The 17,145-nt window shown below is 47.8% G+C and overlaps 1 protein-coding gene across 1 annotated transcript in view; it reads right to left on the bottom strand.

Annotated features, from left to right (window-relative positions):
- FAT2 (FAT atypical cadherin 2) overlaps window positions 1–17,145 on the bottom strand; it is a 69,568-nt gene that overhangs the window by 14,356 nt on the left and 38,067 nt on the right. The window contains exons 10-19 of the mRNA XM_077824666.1: window positions 16,938–17,134; window positions 15,687–15,840; window positions 14,607–14,840; window positions 13,408–13,797; window positions 11,370–11,584; window positions 10,270–10,407; window positions 9,517–9,660; window positions 5,788–5,985; window positions 2,464–3,271; window positions 316–461 (exon numbers count right to left, since the gene is read on the bottom strand). Coding sequence (XP_077680792.1) covers window positions 316–461; window positions 2,464–3,271; window positions 5,788–5,985; window positions 9,517–9,660; window positions 10,270–10,407; window positions 11,370–11,584; window positions 13,408–13,797; window positions 14,607–14,840; window positions 15,687–15,840; window positions 16,938–17,134 — 2,624 coding nt within the window. The remainder of the gene's footprint in view (window positions 1–315; window positions 462–2,463; window positions 3,272–5,787; window positions 5,986–9,516; window positions 9,661–10,269; window positions 10,408–11,369; window positions 11,585–13,407; window positions 13,798–14,606; window positions 14,841–15,686; window positions 15,841–16,937; window positions 17,135–17,145) is intronic.

The following is a 17,145-nucleotide window of genomic DNA, read 5'->3' as shown; positions in this document are numbered from 1 at the left end:
CTAGGCTGCTTTAGTACAGACCGGCTGTGTGCACAATCCGTGGGTGCAAAAAGCCCCTCTCTAGCAGTCATGCTGTATTCACAACGTGTCATGCTGTAATCACGTGTCGCCCGCCTAGGTGAACATACCAAGTTGCACAGTACCCAGGTTACCAACAGGTCTTCCCCACATGGTATTTTAGAATGGCTTACACCTACACATAGGTGAGTATTTCTTTGTTCAGTCTGTTCCTTCCTTTGGCTATATTTCCCAGTGCACAATCAGTGGAATTGTTCCTTAATGCAGAAATACATCCTTAGCTATTGCAAACCCTACCTCCAGAACAGCAGTGTTGGTCCCATTGATGAAGAGCAGAACACCATGCAGCTGGTGAGTTTTCAGGCGGAACTGCATCTGCCAGTCCCCTCTCTCCTGGTGATGGTACCAGATGTAGCTGTGTCCACTGAATCTCACAGCAGTGCCTAGAAATATAACCAGGTCATCTGAAAACAGTCTGAAATTCTGGATTGTGTTTAACCTACGGCATCCAGTGCTTTCCCCAGCCCTGTGTTTTCCCACATTTCAGCCCCTGTAATTCTAGCCTGACTTGCAGGAGTCCTTGCTGCCCCGAGTCTCTACATAGCTCTGCCAGTGAGGCTCGTGAGGACCTGCAATGCCCCCTGGCTATTCACATTTTGAGTCTCCCCAACGGCTCTTCCACCATAATGACCCTGCAGCCCAGTCCTGATCTGCAGCAGCCCTCCTGTTCCTGTCCTGAGTGTTCACTAACGCTACCAATGCACTTCAGTCCTGATCTGCAGCATCTCTTGATATTCCTGATCTACAACATGTGGCTCTGCCTATGCAGCTCGATCCTGTCCTGCAGCCTCCCGGATGTTCCTGTTAGGGGGCTGCAAACAGCTTTGCCAGGACAGCTCATTCCCAACCTGCCAGCTGCTGCTATTCCTTGGGCTATGTGGAAATACAGAAGATTCCACTTATTAGAAACCTTTCGGTCACCAGCAGAAAGTGCTATTACCCAGCAGTTACTAATAAGCAGAAGGCAGGTTTGCAGGGCTGCAGCTAGGACAGAAGCACTGGGACATGCCTTCCCATCTGCAGCCCAGATGCTGGGCCTTTCTATGGGGAACTGAGGCGCTGGGGACCCCTGGGGCTGTACAGTGCCTCTCCCTGCACTCTTTGGGGTTCAGCATGCCCCAGCACTTCTCTCCCTGTGTGTAGTTCCCCAACAGGGCACAGCCTGGAGAGGCATCTACCCTGCCAACAGCCTCCCTCCCAGCCCAAAGCCCCTGTGTCAGCAGGTTTGCCGGGCTCCAGTCCCAGAAGGAAGCAACGGGACAGGCTGAGCATCATCCGCAGGCAGGTTTGCAGGGTTGCCGCCAGAGAAGGCAGGTCCCAGCACTTCATTCCCCGGCTGCAGCTTCCCTCCCAACCCGGGGCTGCCGCTGGGGCCGTGCTTCTGAAAACCATTGGTAATAAGCGGCAAGTACCTGAATCCCATTAACATGAAAGTCAGTGGGACGGGATTGGAGCCTGGCAAAATGTTGCTGTTAACAGGAAGTTGTCAATAGCCGGTGTAGTAGGAAGAGGGCCTGAAACATAAGGCCTTGCATTAGAGGCCTGGTATGAGGCCTGAGGCCTGGGCGAAAGTCATGGTCAAAACTTGCTAATATAAAGCAAAGTTAAGTTGTGAGCAAGAGGCAGGTCCTGCTCACACAATCTGGCAAGAACAGGGTTGATATTGCAGAAACACACATTCCTAAGTAATGCGAGGGATAAGAACATATATGCAAATACATTCCAGAAAGGTGGTACCAGAACAGCTCGATACCGGCACATTCCCCAAACAGAACAGGAACACACTGACCCATCCTAAAGATAGGTCAGGATGACAGCATGATGAATGTAGATGTTTTGATCATTACTTTAGCCTCAGACCTCATACCAGGCCTCTAATACAAGGCCTCACGTTGCAGGCCCTCTTCCTACCACAGCCGGGTTGCTGTTAAGTGGAAGCTACTGTACTTAAAATATGAATACAAATTCTTTGGCTTGATTTGAATTCACCACTTTTAACTCGTCTGTGTTTTGCTGGGCACAGGACCAAAGCACAGGAACCCAAGGATCAAAGCTCTACCCTAACAGCCCAGACCATTTTGCTCCACATATGAGTGACTTTACTCTCATCATGGGCAACAGAGATCCTGTTATTATTTAATGACACAGGATAGGAGCTTAGCATTATCCAGTGGAATTCTTCCTACAGGCCAGATGGAATTTAAAGCTCAAGGACGCTAGGTCTGGCTCTGAAAGCGAAGCCAGAATGGCCAGTTACTGGAACAGTGTAATTGCATGAGAACTCCCTGAGTTTCACGATGTACTGAAGGGATAATCCCACACACTAGAGACTGGCATGGCTTTCCCAAGGGGGAGAATTCAAGAGCAATAAGGAGGATTTCTCACCATTGCAAGAACAAATTTGCTCCAAGCTGTGCCGGGGTGTGAGAACGCTGAGTCGGGCAGTGCTGTAGGTGGACACCATGCCCGGGTCCAGCTGAATTGTCTCCTTGCAGACACGCCGGGCACAAGCTGGCCCATGACATGGCACATGAATGGCCTTCTTCAGCTGGAGCCCCACCTGCTGGTCCATCTCCCCAGCTGACAGAGAAATCTTGTTTGCTAGGACACGGGGCTCGTAGAAGGCACCAGGGGACTCTCCGACGGCCAAGAGGAGCTCCACACCGTTAGAGGCTACCGCGGGCTGTAGGCTGGCCATGTGGATGTTCTGACGTCTTATGACCAAGATGTTTCCCAGAAACCTTTGCAAGTTGCGCCAGTGGTCACCCACAAACTCCTCGGGGGAGAGGTGCTGGAAGTGTAACACCACGGCCTTGTCCAGGGCCTCCTGGCTGAAGCACCACACATGGACGTTGACGGTGGTGGTGGTTTTGAACGTGCCGTCGCTGACCGTCACATTCAGGGCGTAGTGGCCATGGGGAAGCTTTTCACCAGCGATTATTTTGCCATCCGTTGCCCCCACTGAGAAGTGCCGCTCTTGGGGCACTTCTGCTGCCAAGGTATACACCAGGGTGTCATGGGGGTCTCGATCTGTGGCATGGATCTTGCCGAGAACACCGCCTCGGAAGGCGCTCTCATTAGTAGTGATGAATACCTCCAGGGGCAACGCTGAGGGAGCATATTGGCTGGGCTCGCTCACCTGGATGTTTACAAAGGCAGAGGACGAAAGAGGAGGGATGCCGCTGTCCGAGACCTGTCAAGGAAAACAAAAGGACCTGTTACAGCCACGTGTGGGAAGAGCGTCTCTTCCCCGCTCCCCAGCAGATGGGCGCAGAAGGACGCATTGGGGTAGAGCACCTCTCACTTCCTGTGTGCGGGAGCTGGGAGAGCACGAGCTGTGGCTGTGGGATGAAGGAGGAGAAAGAGCAGCGGGGCAGCAATGGCAGGGCAGTGCCAGGAGATGGCCTTTGTGATTGCAGCTCTCGGGAAGGTGGACAGGTAGGATTGAAACAGTGCCTTCCAAGAGAGAGACTCAGACCAGGCCTTCCCATGAAAAAAACAGGAGCCTGCAGGCTGCTGAGGGAGGTGGATCACTAACAGCGTTAACATGGTGCATTCATTCGCATTCAGAGTGGAACTCGTTGGCGGAGAACATGCCTAGGTGATTCTGATTTCTTGGGGTTTAATTGGCTCTTCAGTGATGGTTCTTTGGAGAAGCGGATGGTGCAGCAGCCTGGCTTTTGAAGGCCAGGAAAAAAATTCCCTACAGGAACACTGACTGCAAGTCACCGCCTAATAGGATCTCCAAAATAATGCTGCTGGAATGTGTGGAAATGCAGCAGCCCCAGAGGCAGACTTGCAGCTGCTCCATTTTCACAAAAGCAATCCTGTACTCACTCCTGTAGCCTCCTTCCTCTGAAGGAGGGATAGCTCAGGGGTCTGAGCATTGGCCTGCTAAACCCCGGGTTTGAGCTCCATCCTTGAGGGGGTCATTTAGAGATCTGGGGCAAAAATCGGGGATTGGCCCTGCTTTGAGCAGGGGGTTGGACTAGATGATCTCCTGAGGTCCCTTCCAACTCTTGATATTCTAAGTCATTTGCCAGGTTCCTGAGTGCACCATTATCAGCAGAATAAAGCAGGTATGGCTACCAATCTTCCAACAAATCTAAATGCCAATCCAGATTTTTAGAACTGTGCATGCAGAAACACGTGTGCATTTGAGTGCCTAAGTTCTGGGCAAAATCACTGCGATTGTCTGCGCAACCGCAGCCATGGTACGTCCATATTAAGTGCACAACTGTATCATAGGACATGTTTCTTTCTAACCTCAGGCAGTTAGTGGTTGGGCCTTATGTTATTAATAATAATACTTATCTAAGTATAAATATAATACTTAGATCCCTTCTATGTTTTTAGCCCATTGACTATACTTGTGGATGACTTAGTCATATCAATGTCTAATTCTTTTCTGAATCTTGTCTTTGTTTTGCCTCAGTGCTACCTGAAGGTGGTGAGTCCTAGTGGTTAATTATTCATTGTGTAAAAAAATAGCATTTTCTTTGATCCCTGTTAAATTTAGTTTCTTTTGCTTTCTTTGGGTGATCCCTACACCTAGTAAATAGGAGGTTCTGAGTTACTGTCTCTGAAGCATCCATTCTGTCATATTTCATTAGACAGAGAAGGTGGGTGAGGTAATGTCTTATATTGGACCAACTTCTGTTGGTGAAAGAGACAAGCGTTTGAGCGACAAAGAGCTCCTCTACAGTCCAGGACTGTGTCTCCAATATCCTGGGACCAACACGGCTACAATACTTCATATTTCTTTCTGACGTCACCTCTAAATCCTCCTTTCTTCACGCTATATATAGTCCTAGGCTCTGGTTCTTCACCACTGAGCCAATGAGATCTTTGCTACTGATTTCAGTAGGAGCCTGATTATGCTCTCTAATCTTTTTACCTCTTCTCTTTCTACGGGTGGAACAGCAGATTAGTGCATCTCTGGAGACTGTGACTTATATTCTTCATTATTTACCAAGCAATACAATTTTGACGGATCTCATCTGAATCCCTAAATTTGTGTGCATCACAACACCTCCATGTAGTTTGGAAAAACTGTCATTTTGGGCTCAGCAGAGCTCCGGAAGTAGAATGGCAGGAGGCACTGGGGGAGCTGGGTGTGGAGCCCAGCGTTAGAACAGCATGAGCGTTGCAGCACAGGGCTGAGGTGCACTGGCAGAGCTGTGGGGGTAAGGCCTGCTCCGGCGTTTTAACTTGCCAATAAAAAAATAATGTCCTGACCCTGTTGATTTGTTCCCCCAGGAAAACCAGTTCAGGCTGAAAACAACCTATTTTGCCCTAATTTGTTGACCTGATGCGAGCATGAATAAAAGGGAAGAGCTCCTTGTTGGAGTACTTAGGTGAAGCTTTCAGGAACAGACGCGAGTCTCTCCTGAAGTGGAAGGTCACTAGAACTATATTGGGGAAAGCACCATACAGGGTCAATTGCGCCACAGAGGTTCCCATGACTATACCAGCAGGTTTTATTGCTGGAAAAGCTGGCCCCAGTTTTGTGCAGACACAGCTCTTGGGAAGTGAGCTCTACAGATGGATCCAGGCTTCAAAATTTGGATCTGGATCCAAACTTCCCAAAGACTGGAGTTGCTTCTGTCTGGGCTTTTGGGTATAACTTCCCAAATTTCCCAATTTCCTCCATTGTTACTGTACTGGCCTCGGTGAATTCATATCCCAAAGGGGTAAGGCAGGATCTACCTGGACCTGTAAGAGGTACTGCTCTTTCGTTCTTCTGTCCAGAACAGATGAGGTCACCAGCAGACCGTCCTGGGTGACATCAAAGGCTTTCCCGTCGTTTCCCTCGGTGATCTGGAATGAATATGGCGGCCCGTTCTCAGGGGAGTCTCTGTCGCTCATGATCAGCTGCAGGACACTTGTGCCAACTGGGGCTATCTCCTGAAATATGGGAGAAAAGGGGTTGAGCAAAGCGAGGGAAGACACCTGGCCCAGATAAGGGTGGAATTTCTCTGCCTCTAGGGCTGCTGTTTGATCCTGGCTCCCAAAAGGCACAGGGTGGTTGTGCTGATGTCAGCAGACGCCTATGGAAACATAAGGGGAAACAGCCAGCAAATAACTCCAAATAACTGTTACTGCAACTCCTGTAACTACAACTCCACTTGTCCTGTGGGAAGAACAGTGAGCAGGGCTGGACGCAAGGCTGCAGCTAACTGCTGAAAATCCATTTAACTCTCCGACTTGCTGTTGTTCCTTGCAACTTTGGGAGGAGGTAGAAACCTCCCCTGCCTCCTGAGGAATTAAAACTTTCCCTGGGCTTTCACTGGTTTGGCCCTTTGTGTGAATCTTCTCACTCAGCATTAGCTCTCTTAGCCTCTCCGACAGCCCAGGGTTGGGCAGCTCTCAAGGTTTTCATGGAGTCAGTTGGGTAGGTTTAATAGGCTGTAAAGCAGTGGTGGGCAGCCTGCAGCCCATGCGCAGCAAATCAGGGTAATCCGCTGGTGGGCCGCAAGACAGTTGGTTTACATTGACTGTCTGCAGGCATGGCCGTCCACAGCTCGCAGTGGCCGCAGTTCGCCGTTCCCGGCCCCTGGGAGCTGCAGGCGGCTGTGACTGCGGATGCTCAGTGGAAACAAACTGTCTCGTGGCCCACCAGTGGATTACCCTGATGGGCCGCAGGTTGCCCGCCACTGCTGTAGAGCCTTCAGGGACCACTGTGCTCATTGACTTTGTCCTCCCGCATAACCCAGGCCATAGATTTCACCCCAGGCATTCCTGCATCTAGCTCAACTACCAATGGCTAAAACTACCTTCTTGATTTAAAGACTCCAAGTAACGGAGCATTTATGGCATCTCTCGGTAAAGGTCCAATGGTTAGTTACCCTCACTGTTAAAAAATGTACATTGTATTTCCTGTTTGAACTTTGCTGACTTCAACTTTGTAGTACCTCTATCCACTTTACTGAGTTGGAGTGTTTGCAACTGCAGTAACGAGAGAGAGAGAGAGAATGAATGAATAATGAGCCTGATCGTAGAACAAGAACCTGTCAAACCTCAAAATGATAACTGGGAATTCTTAAGTAATCAAAATAATTAATTAATAATCTATAGCTACAACTTCCAGCCATTGGCTTTTGCGGTGCCTTTGTCAGAAAGATTAAGGAGCCCTCTACTATCCGATGTCTTGTGCCTGAGTAGGTATTTATAAGCCATGATTAAATTGCCTCTGAACCTTCTCTTTGATAACTAAATAGACTGAGCTTCTTTACATCCCTTATTGTCAGGCCGGTTTGCCAGATCACAAATCATGCTTGTAGCTCTTAAACTGTTCCTATTACACCCGTCACCAAACACCCCAAATTACCCAAAGCCCTGGACAGTTTTTAACCAGGGAATCCAGGTTACCTATGGCAAGAAGCTGCCTTCATCGTTATATGTGACCAGATTGTGGGTGCAGTGGCGCGGGACGGCACAGCCTTCAGGAGGACCAGGAAGAAATGCAGGGACTGGTCCCTTCCTACGTCCCTGGAGATGCCATGTAGACCAAAGAGGGCAGGGAGGAGGGTGCTGTAGGTCAGGACCTCAGGGCTTTGAGGCTCAGTACTGAAAGGGCACAAGGTGCTTGCAGGTGTAGTGGAAGGGGGGTGGTGAATAGCACCTGCTGGTAACATATCTGCCTCTAGACAGTGCTATTAGTTCATTGCTTGTCACAAACACAAAGCAGAATCTCCCTTCACAGCTAACCGCCCCCTCCCAACCCTGGTGTAATTCATGAGGGGTCCCTTGGGTATCCTGAAATGAAATACAACATGGTTTTACAAAAGGTAGATCGTGCCAAACCAACCTGATCTCCTTCTTTGAGAAAGTAACAGATTTTTTAGACAAAGAAAACGCAGTGGATCTAATTTACCTAGATTTCAGTAAGGTTTTTGATACCGTGCCACATGGGGAATTATTAGTTAAATTGGAAAAGATGGGGATCAATATGAAAATTGAAAGGTGGATAAGGAATTGGTTAAAAGGGAGACTACAGTGGGTCATACTGAAAGGTGAACTGTCAGGCTGGAGGGAGGTTATCAGTGGAGTTCCTCAGGGATCGGTTTTGGGACCAATCTTATTTAATCTTTTTATTACTGACCTCGGCATAAAAAGTGGGAGTGTGCTAATAAAGTTTGCGGATGATAGAAAGCTGGGAGGTATTGCCAATTTAGAGAGAGACCGGGATATCATACAGGAGGATCTGGATGACCTTGTAAACTGGAGTAATAGTAATAGGATGAAATTTAATAGTGAGAAGTGTAAGGTCATGCATTTAGGGATTAATAACAAGAATTTTAGTTATAAACTGGGGACGTATCAATTAGAAGTAATGGAGGAGGAGAAGGACCTTGGAGTATTGGTTGATCACAGGATGACTATGAGCCGCCAATGTGATATGGCAGTGAAAAAAGCGAATGCAGTCTTGGGATGCATCCGGCGAGGTATTTCCAGTAGGGATAAGGAGGTGTTAGTACCATTATAAAAGGCACTGGTGAGACCTCACCTGGAATATTGTGTGCAGTTCTAGTCTCCCATGTTTAAGAAGGATGAATTCAAACAGGAACAGGTACAGAGAAGGGCTACTAGGATGATCCAAGGAATGGAAAACCTGTCTTATGAAAGGAGACTCAAGGAGCTTGGTTGTTTAGCCTAACCAAAAGAAGGTTGAGGGGAGATATGATTGCTCTTTATAAATATATCAGAGGGATAAATACCGGGGAGGGAGAGGAATTATTTAAGCTCAGTACCAATGTGGACACAAGAACAAATGGATATAAACTGGCCATCGGGAAGTTTAGACTTGAAATTAGACGAAGGTTTCTAACCATCGGAGGAGTGAAGTTCTGGAATAGCCTTCCAACGGAAGCAGCGGGGAAAAAAGACCTATCTGGCTTTAAGATTAAACTCGATAAGTTTACGGAGGAGATGGTATGATGGGATAACATGATTTTGGCAATTAATTGATCTTTAACTATTCATGGTAAATAGGCCCAATGGCCTGTGATGGGATGTTAGATGGGGTGGGATCTGAGTTACTACAGAGAATTCTTTCCTGGGTATCTGGCTGGTGACTCTTGCCCATATGCTCAGGGTTCAGCTGATCGCCATATTTGGGGTCGGGAAGGAATTTTCCTCCAGGGCAGATTGGAAGAGGCCCTGGTGTTTTTTTTGCCTTCCTCTGTAGCATGGGGCACGGGTCACTTGCTGGAGGATTCTCTGCTCCTTGAAGTCTTTAAACCATGATTTGAGGACTTCAATAGCTCAGACACAGGTGAGAGGTTTATTGCAGGAGTGGGTGGGTGAGAGTCTGTGGCCTGCGTTGTGCAGGAGATCAGAGTAGATGATCATAATGGTCCCTTCTGACCTTAATATCTCTGAATCTATGAAAGAGAGGCAACACAGTGTCTCCGCTGTGCAGAGGCTCTGCCTTACCTGCACCACCACGCTGTAATTGAGCTGGAAGAACCTGGGCGGGTTGTCGTTGACATCCGTCACCTGGACGCGCACTGCAACGTCGCTGAACAGTGCCGGCTGGCCGCTGTCTGTGGCTCGGACCGTCAGGGAATAGCTGGGGACCTAGAAGGTGTTCGTTGGGAGAAGTGGAAAGAAGCCTGGGATTCGTGTCCAGATGTTTTATTCTCCCCACATGCAGGCTTCTTAAAGAGCACAAGGTAATGGGCAGTATAATGATAATCACACTTAGCCCTTCTCTGGAGCTTTCCATCCATATGTCTCAAAGTACTTCACCAAGAAAGTAAATATAATTGTCCCCTGTTTGCAAGTGGACAAACTGAGTCACAGAGATGGGAACTGACTGGCCGAGGATCGCACGGGAGGCTATTGGCCTCGCCAGGAAGAGAATCCTGATCTCCTGACTCCCAGTCCAGTGCTCTAACCATTACACCACAGTATCTCTGCTCTAGTCCAGACCCCAAAGCATGTGTTCCTGACCCTTCAGCAATATCTGTGGGTCCAAAGGATTCGTGTGCATGGCAGCTGATTACCCTGGCCTGCTGAGTGCAATGTTTTAAATGGATCCTTCAAAACCCAGCAGAGAGATGAGCACTGTGCGCTTCCCAAGTCATTTTCAGCCTTCTCCTGGAGGTGTGACGTAACATGGTTTTCTATCTCGCCCATCTGCAGCATCAAGCCTTAGGTGGACCTTATCTTGGGACTGCAACTCACCTCCTCCCGGTCCAGGTGCTTGGCAATACAGATCTGTCCGCTCTTGGGATGGATGGTGAAGTGCTCCAGTAGGTTCCCTCCCACAATAGAGTATGTGATCTGATTGTTCATCGCCCCATCCAGATCATCAGCTGACACCTATTGGGGGAGCGATAAGAGGGGGGCTCCTGAACAAATGTCTCCTGTCTAAGAGGCAATGTCTTGCTGGTTGTTTGAGGGTGGGAGGTTCTGACTAAGGCATGACAGGGGAAGATGGACTGTTGCTTTTGAGAGTACTTCGCAGAAGCCCAGGGTAGGAACAGAGAAAATTCTGCAAGGCCATTCTGTTGTCTTCCTTCAAATCATAGAAACAGATGATTAGGGTTGGAAGAGACCTCAGGGGGGTCATCTAGTCCAACCCCCTGCTCAAAGCAGGACCAACACCAACTAAATCATCCCAGCCAGGGCTTTGTCAAGCTGGGCCTTAAAAACCTCTCAGGATGGAGATTCCAACACCTCCCTAGGGAGCGCATTCCAGCGCTTCACCACCCTCCGAGTGAAATAGTGTTTCCTAATATCCAACCTTGACCTCCCCCACTGCAACTTGAGACCATTGCTCCTTGTTCTGTCGTCTGCCACCACTGAGAACAGCCGAGCTCCATCCTCTTTCGAACCCCCTTCAGGTAGTTGAAGGCTGCTATCAAATCCCCCCTCACTCTTCTCTTCTGCAGACTAAATAAGTCTAGCTCCCTCAGCCTCTCCTCGTAAGTCCCTCCTTAAAACTCACCTCTGCCATGGTGCCTACAAAACACTCAACAATGACCTGGCAGCTGGTGTGCTGGGACCACTGCTTTTCACCCTGTTGTAACAGTTTCACTGTTGCCTTGTTCTTTCCACCGCTGGCCCCCCACTTTCTGGATCCACCTATTGTCTCTGGTAATACATTTAGCCTGTAAGCTCTGTGGGGCGGGGATCCTCTAATCATTCTGTGTGCAGCATCAATCCCTGACTAAGGCCTCTAGTCTCTACCACAATGTGAATGAGAATGTGGGTGGGTACCTGGCTTCAGCCAGGAGCCATCCTTTAGGCTGCTAAGTAAGAGTCGTTCCGTTCTGTCTTACCGTAAGGATAGTTTCCCCAACAGCTGCATCCTCGCGGATTTCGGTGACATAAGGATCCTGGGTGAACTTTGGCATATGATCATTTATGTCGGTGATATTAATCACCACCATGGTGATGTCACTGAGAGACGCAGAACCCTTCCTTGTGCCTTCAACAGATAAGTAATACTCGTGGCTCACTTCAAAATCCAGGCTCCCGCTAACGTACAAGATACCTGTATATGTGTACAGACAGCAAAGACAGGAGATGCTTTGAACGCAGGACATGTAATGTCTTACAGAGACCCCCAGATCAATCAAGGAGGAAATTGGCAAACCAGCAGCAGATAAAGCCATGGTGGCTACAGCAATATTCCATCAAACCAGGACACTAAACATTGTGACTTCACATAAAACAAGCTCTAATCAGACAGACTCTTTTCATAACTAGCCCAACTCTGCTGTCGAATGCTTGAAGAAGTAAAATATCCTTTCACTGCGTAACGGCTTCTGGATTCATATGTGGAAAAGATCAAATCGGGGACAATATAAACCAATAGCATCTTGCAGTAAAGTAGAAAAATACATAAGGTGATGAGTTAGGTTCTGGTGAAACCAGAATAAGATAGGTATTCAATCAAAAGTGCCTAGTGCAGGAAAGAAAGGTTCTTGTCGAAGCCTATGTGGATGTATGAGAGACAATCAACAGATAGGTATCCGCTGGAGATCTCTAGCTGTCTCCTTTGAAAGTGGTGGCATGAGTGTCTGCGTTTGTCTGTGGGTATATAAGCAGAAGGGTAGGGCATATCTCAGGGTATTGGTGAGAAACTGAGGTCTACATGAAAGCAAAGAGGGAGACAGAATGTTGCCATGTACTCGAATCAAATCATCATGAGATTATGACTAAAATCCCATGTTAGCCTTTCTCTGGGAATTACTCTGCTCCAATTCAATTAGGATGGACGTTCTGAAGAAGTGATCTTTGTGGAAAAGTTAGCGAGAGTGTTGGGGCTGGGACGATAAAGACAGCATCTTGGATTGGGATGATCTAGTGAAGGGCTGAAGGCTTCCATTGTCACATCAAAGTGGCTATCTCAGGGAATCTGACATTGTTCTTGCAATAGGCAGCCTTTATCATCTCTTTGAGTAAACAATATGGCACATTACGCTAGCTCATCAGGGCTGACTCAGCACCTGCTCCGTGAGTAATAATTCCATTTTTATCCATGCTTGTTGAATAGCTACCTAATAAAATCACCTATTGTAGCACTCTCTGCCCTGTCAGATTCCTTGTCGGGTCAGGGTGGAGTGTTTTTCCTCCAGAACCAAACAACAAGGGAACAAAACCATCCTGAGCATTCACAATGGAAAAATCTCCACACTCTGTTTTCTGTTCATGCATCATCCCCCAGAAGCCTGATCCAAAGCCCACTGAAGTCAATAGGGGTCTTTTTGTTGACTTCAATGGACTTTGGATTGTTCCCTAAGAGAATCTGGTGTCTGTATTTAGGGTAGTGGAGTATTACATATCCCTCCCTCCTCACAAATCATACTCCATATCTGGGCAAGAAAGAGCACAGGGCTGAGGGTAGGGGATGGGGAATAGGGGTGGGGAGCTGTCAAACTGGGAAAGAAGAGAGAAGCTATTTTAAAATATGAAACATGATATTAAAAAAACACTTGGGGAGAGAGGGAGGCAAAAAGTTAAACAAAGGCAGGGAAGATAAGAGAGGAGAGAGAGAAAGATCAAAGGAGAGAGAAGGGGAGAGAGAGATGGGAATCAAAGACGATAATAAAAGACCTCCAGAGGAAGATAAGGGTGGTGGTGGAAGAGAGGATGAGGAGGGGAAGAAAGTTTTCAGGATCATGAGAAGGGGCTAGAATAAAAGAGGGAAGTCAGGTAAAGAGCATATGGAATGCAAAAAACATGAATTACAATACGGAGGAGAAAGGGAGAAGCAGCATGAGGCAGACAGAGACAAAACAGGAAAACGGGCACTGACTAGGATGGTCTCCTTGCCAGTCCAGCCAGGACGTGCCGTGGAACTAGACCTTCTACCTGTGTTTGAGTTGATTTGGAATTTCCCTTGATCATTCCCATTCACGATTTCGTACTTGATCTCCATGTTCTCAGCGCTGTCCCTTGTCAGCGTGGACAGGTTGAGGACCTCAGTGCCCACGGCCACGTCTTCCGTTACCGTGGCCACATATTCGGTGCTCAGGAAAACTGGCAGGTATTCGGTCAGATCCACCACAGAGACAGTGACGGTGGTGAGAGCAGAGAGGGGGCGCGGGGAGCCCCGGTCTGTTGCACAAACTGTCAGCTCAAATGCTGAAATCTGAGTGTCCTTTAGGGGCTTCTCTAGCCGGATTACCCCAGTAGTCTCCTCGATTGAAAAGTGTCCATCAGCTGAGTCAGTGAGAGAATAGATCACTTCTGCATTGCAGCCTGGAATGATAACGGGGCAGACTGGATTAATCACGGGACTTCATAGTTTATGGATACCCAAATGAACTTAAACCCAAGAGAAAGACTTTTGGTTGCATTTAAGTCCCAGTTCATGTGTGCACCATTCCAATATGGATCCAACCTTTTACCCATCCCTGCAGCCATCCATCAGATATTTGTCTCCGATATGCTGTTGATCTCTGTTTTTTTAATTAATTATTTTTATTTTCACCCTCATAATTGCACAGTCTCCCATATCTACCATTGTAAATAAAACCTTCACAGAGGAGCTCTTCCAGGAGCCTTATCCAGGGCTCAGGAAACCCAGGGTCACAAGAAAAATCCAAACAACTTCCCAAAGACCATTTTCATTTCTCTTCCCTCGCCTTCTCTTCCTCCCGCCCCATTTATAAACCTTCATCACTACTGTCATTGGCTCCCATTCTCCATCAGTGGTGACATTTGCATCCAGCAGCTCTGCGGTGCTCCCATAAATACTGGCCCAATGAGAAAGAGGCCGGTCGAGACTGGAACTTCACTCTTTTACTTGTTTGTGCATAATGCTACCTCTAAGCTACTAAGATGCCCTCAGCTGGTATCTTCTGAAGTTTACACATGTATCCAGTTTCCTACAGGGTCTTCAAGGTCTTCAGGAATGTGTAAGCAACGAGAAGATTGGATCAAAGATCCAGACACCTTTGCACCAAGTCACAGCCGTCTATGCCCTTTGCTGCATTCCTTCCCTGTATTTTGAGAATTTCTATCTATGATGTAAAAGAACTCAGGCTAGAAATCCCGTTCTGACTCACCTTCGTCGAGATCCCTGGCAGAGACCACTGCAATGGGTGTCTTCATTGTGGTGTTATCAAAGACAGCTACTGCACAATGACTGGGAAAGAACCTTGGAGCATTGTCATTCGCATCCTCTATGACTAGGGTTATATCTGCCTGGCAGGAACGGCCTCCACCATCTGTTGCCTTGGCGACAAGATGGTACGTAGGTTTCTGCTCCCGGTCTAGAGGTGCAGAAGTGGTCAGCTCCCCTAGTGAAATAATAAAGAGACAGCAATGGCTGCAATCTAAGAGAATTTTGGTAAAGAGGGCTATATGACACACTATGTCAATGCACTAGCCTTGGGAGACAGCAAACTTGGGTTAAAAAAATAGCTCCAGCCCAGTTAGCAGTGAGAAAAAGCCCATGTCTCAGTGCTACAAGCTATTCCGATATCACTATCAGCCTTTGCACAGGAGTGGCCCTGTGCAAGGGAACGCTATGCAAGGGAAGTTTGCACATGATGTGTCTCAGCTGTAATAAATTGCACTTCGCTAGCAGGATCTCAGACGTCTTTGCAAACATTGAGTTAATCACCCCCAGGTAGATAAGTATTATCTCTCTTTTAGAGATGGGGAAACTGAGACCCACGGAGATGAAATCTTGCCTAAGGTCATGCAGAAAGGCCTTGCTAGAGCTTAGAATGGAACCCAGGTCTCTTGATTCAGCCCTGCCCCCTAAAACCCACCTTCTCCTTTTATGCCCGGCTGTAGACTGTAATATCAGTCCTTCCCCTTCCCCAAGCACTAAAACCTCACCAGGGTAACTCCAAACATTTTTAAAGGAAGTCAGTGGAGGGAGCGTTTAGTTAACTCCAGAAAAGAACCAGTATTCTAAAGATACTGCAATAAATGAAGGAGGCTCCCTGTTTGCCCTCGCTGCTACCTTGACAGAGCTGAAATTAAAGGCTTTTCTGTTTATTCAACAAGAGATAAGGGGCAGGCAGCTCCAGGGAGCCAACTTTGCAACTGCAACTGATCTCCGGACTGAGTGGGTGGGGAAGAGAACATAACCCACAGGTCTCTGCAAACTGCCATGTGGCAGGTGCAGCTCTTACCTGTCTGTGGGTCCAGTCTGAACTCCTCGGCACCAGGACCATGCAGACTATATGTTATCTGCGCATTGCTGCCAACATCAGAGTCAGTGGCTGATATTTTCAAAATGAAAAGACCAGGGAGTGCATCTTCAGAGACTTTCCCTGTGTAGAGAATCTGGAAAGGAGAGAAGTTAGTGCCCTCAGACATGCTTGGCATCATTCTGTGTGCAGGATGTGTATGCTCAAGCCAACATAACAAAACTTTACTGCCAGATGTTGTGATTTCAAATAAAGGAGTGGGGAGCTGGTAAGAAGAAGGCTGACATTGTCCAGGCTCCTCCTGCTTTTCTCCCACCTCTCCTCCAAGCAGATGGAAATGGGGAAGCCATGTCTATGGCGATTTGAGTGAGTTATTACTGTCTTTGTGACCCTTTAGCAGAGTTTTCTGAAACACGAGGCTATCAGGCTTGCCAGTGAATTGGGTCCTGCAGCTTCAGCAGTCCCCTTCAGGTCTCACTGCTGCTTCCATTCGATATAAAGGGAAATCTATTTTATGATATATGTGTGGGTGTGGGTAGTACAATGCTCATAACCAGTGGTAGAATGATAGGCCTGGGGACTCAATCCACTATGCACAGATCAATGTGCCTCCATGTGGCTGGTCAGTGTTTCTGTGCCAGGGGGACCACCTCTGATGGGAGAGGCTAATTCAATGTCTGCTCCTTGGTCTCTTTGCTGAGAGTGCCTCAAGGTTGTTAATTAGCCTCTGTGTCTTTTGTGATGAGGAAACCTGCCCATTGGAAACTGGACTGAGGTCAGCAAACTCATGTCACAGAGGCCATTGAACATTGCTTGGAGAGCAACAACTTTTGATCATTCCCAACGTGAGCTTGATTCATACCAGTGACCTGGAGGTGAAAAGCTCTCTGTCCTATTGCCAAACCCCTTAGCTATCCCCTGTGATAGAAATCCTTTAGCCTAATGGGATACATGGCTTGCCCATTTTCATGCCCCTACCCAGAAAGCTTCCCCCACCCTTTGCCTCTATATGTTATCCGCCATACTGCTTGTGTCATAAGCCACAGCTACGTTACACATCTGGAGTCTGGGTCTGACCCTCTCGTTACCATGTTGCTTAATTAAAAGATGGTGAGTACGGTCAAAGTAATAAGGAGATAGCTCTGTACAAGAGTTACAACAAGACCGCACCACGTTAACTTGTGCCAGCTCTGTCATCAGTTCCACTTCCACTGCCTTTCCCCCTCGCCTCACCTGCTTGCATTCGGGGTTGTTGTCATTGATATCGAGGACAAAAATCTCCACTTCCGTGACAGCCTGAAATTTCCCATCGGAGGCTGTGACCTTGAGGAGATATTTCTCTATATCTTCCCTGTCAAGAGGCTTCTTGGAAATGATTTTCCAGTCTTCCTTAACCTGTTTAACACTGAACTGTCCTATCATGTCTCCTTCTGGAAAGATA

This window comes from Eretmochelys imbricata, chromosome 8 (genome assembly GCF_965152235.1).
Source record: "Eretmochelys imbricata isolate rEreImb1 chromosome 8, rEreImb1.hap1, whole genome shotgun sequence".
NCBI classification, from domain to species: domain Eukaryota; kingdom Metazoa; phylum Chordata; order Testudines; family Cheloniidae; genus Eretmochelys; species Eretmochelys imbricata.
This window is presented reverse-complemented; position numbering and strand designations above follow the sequence as displayed.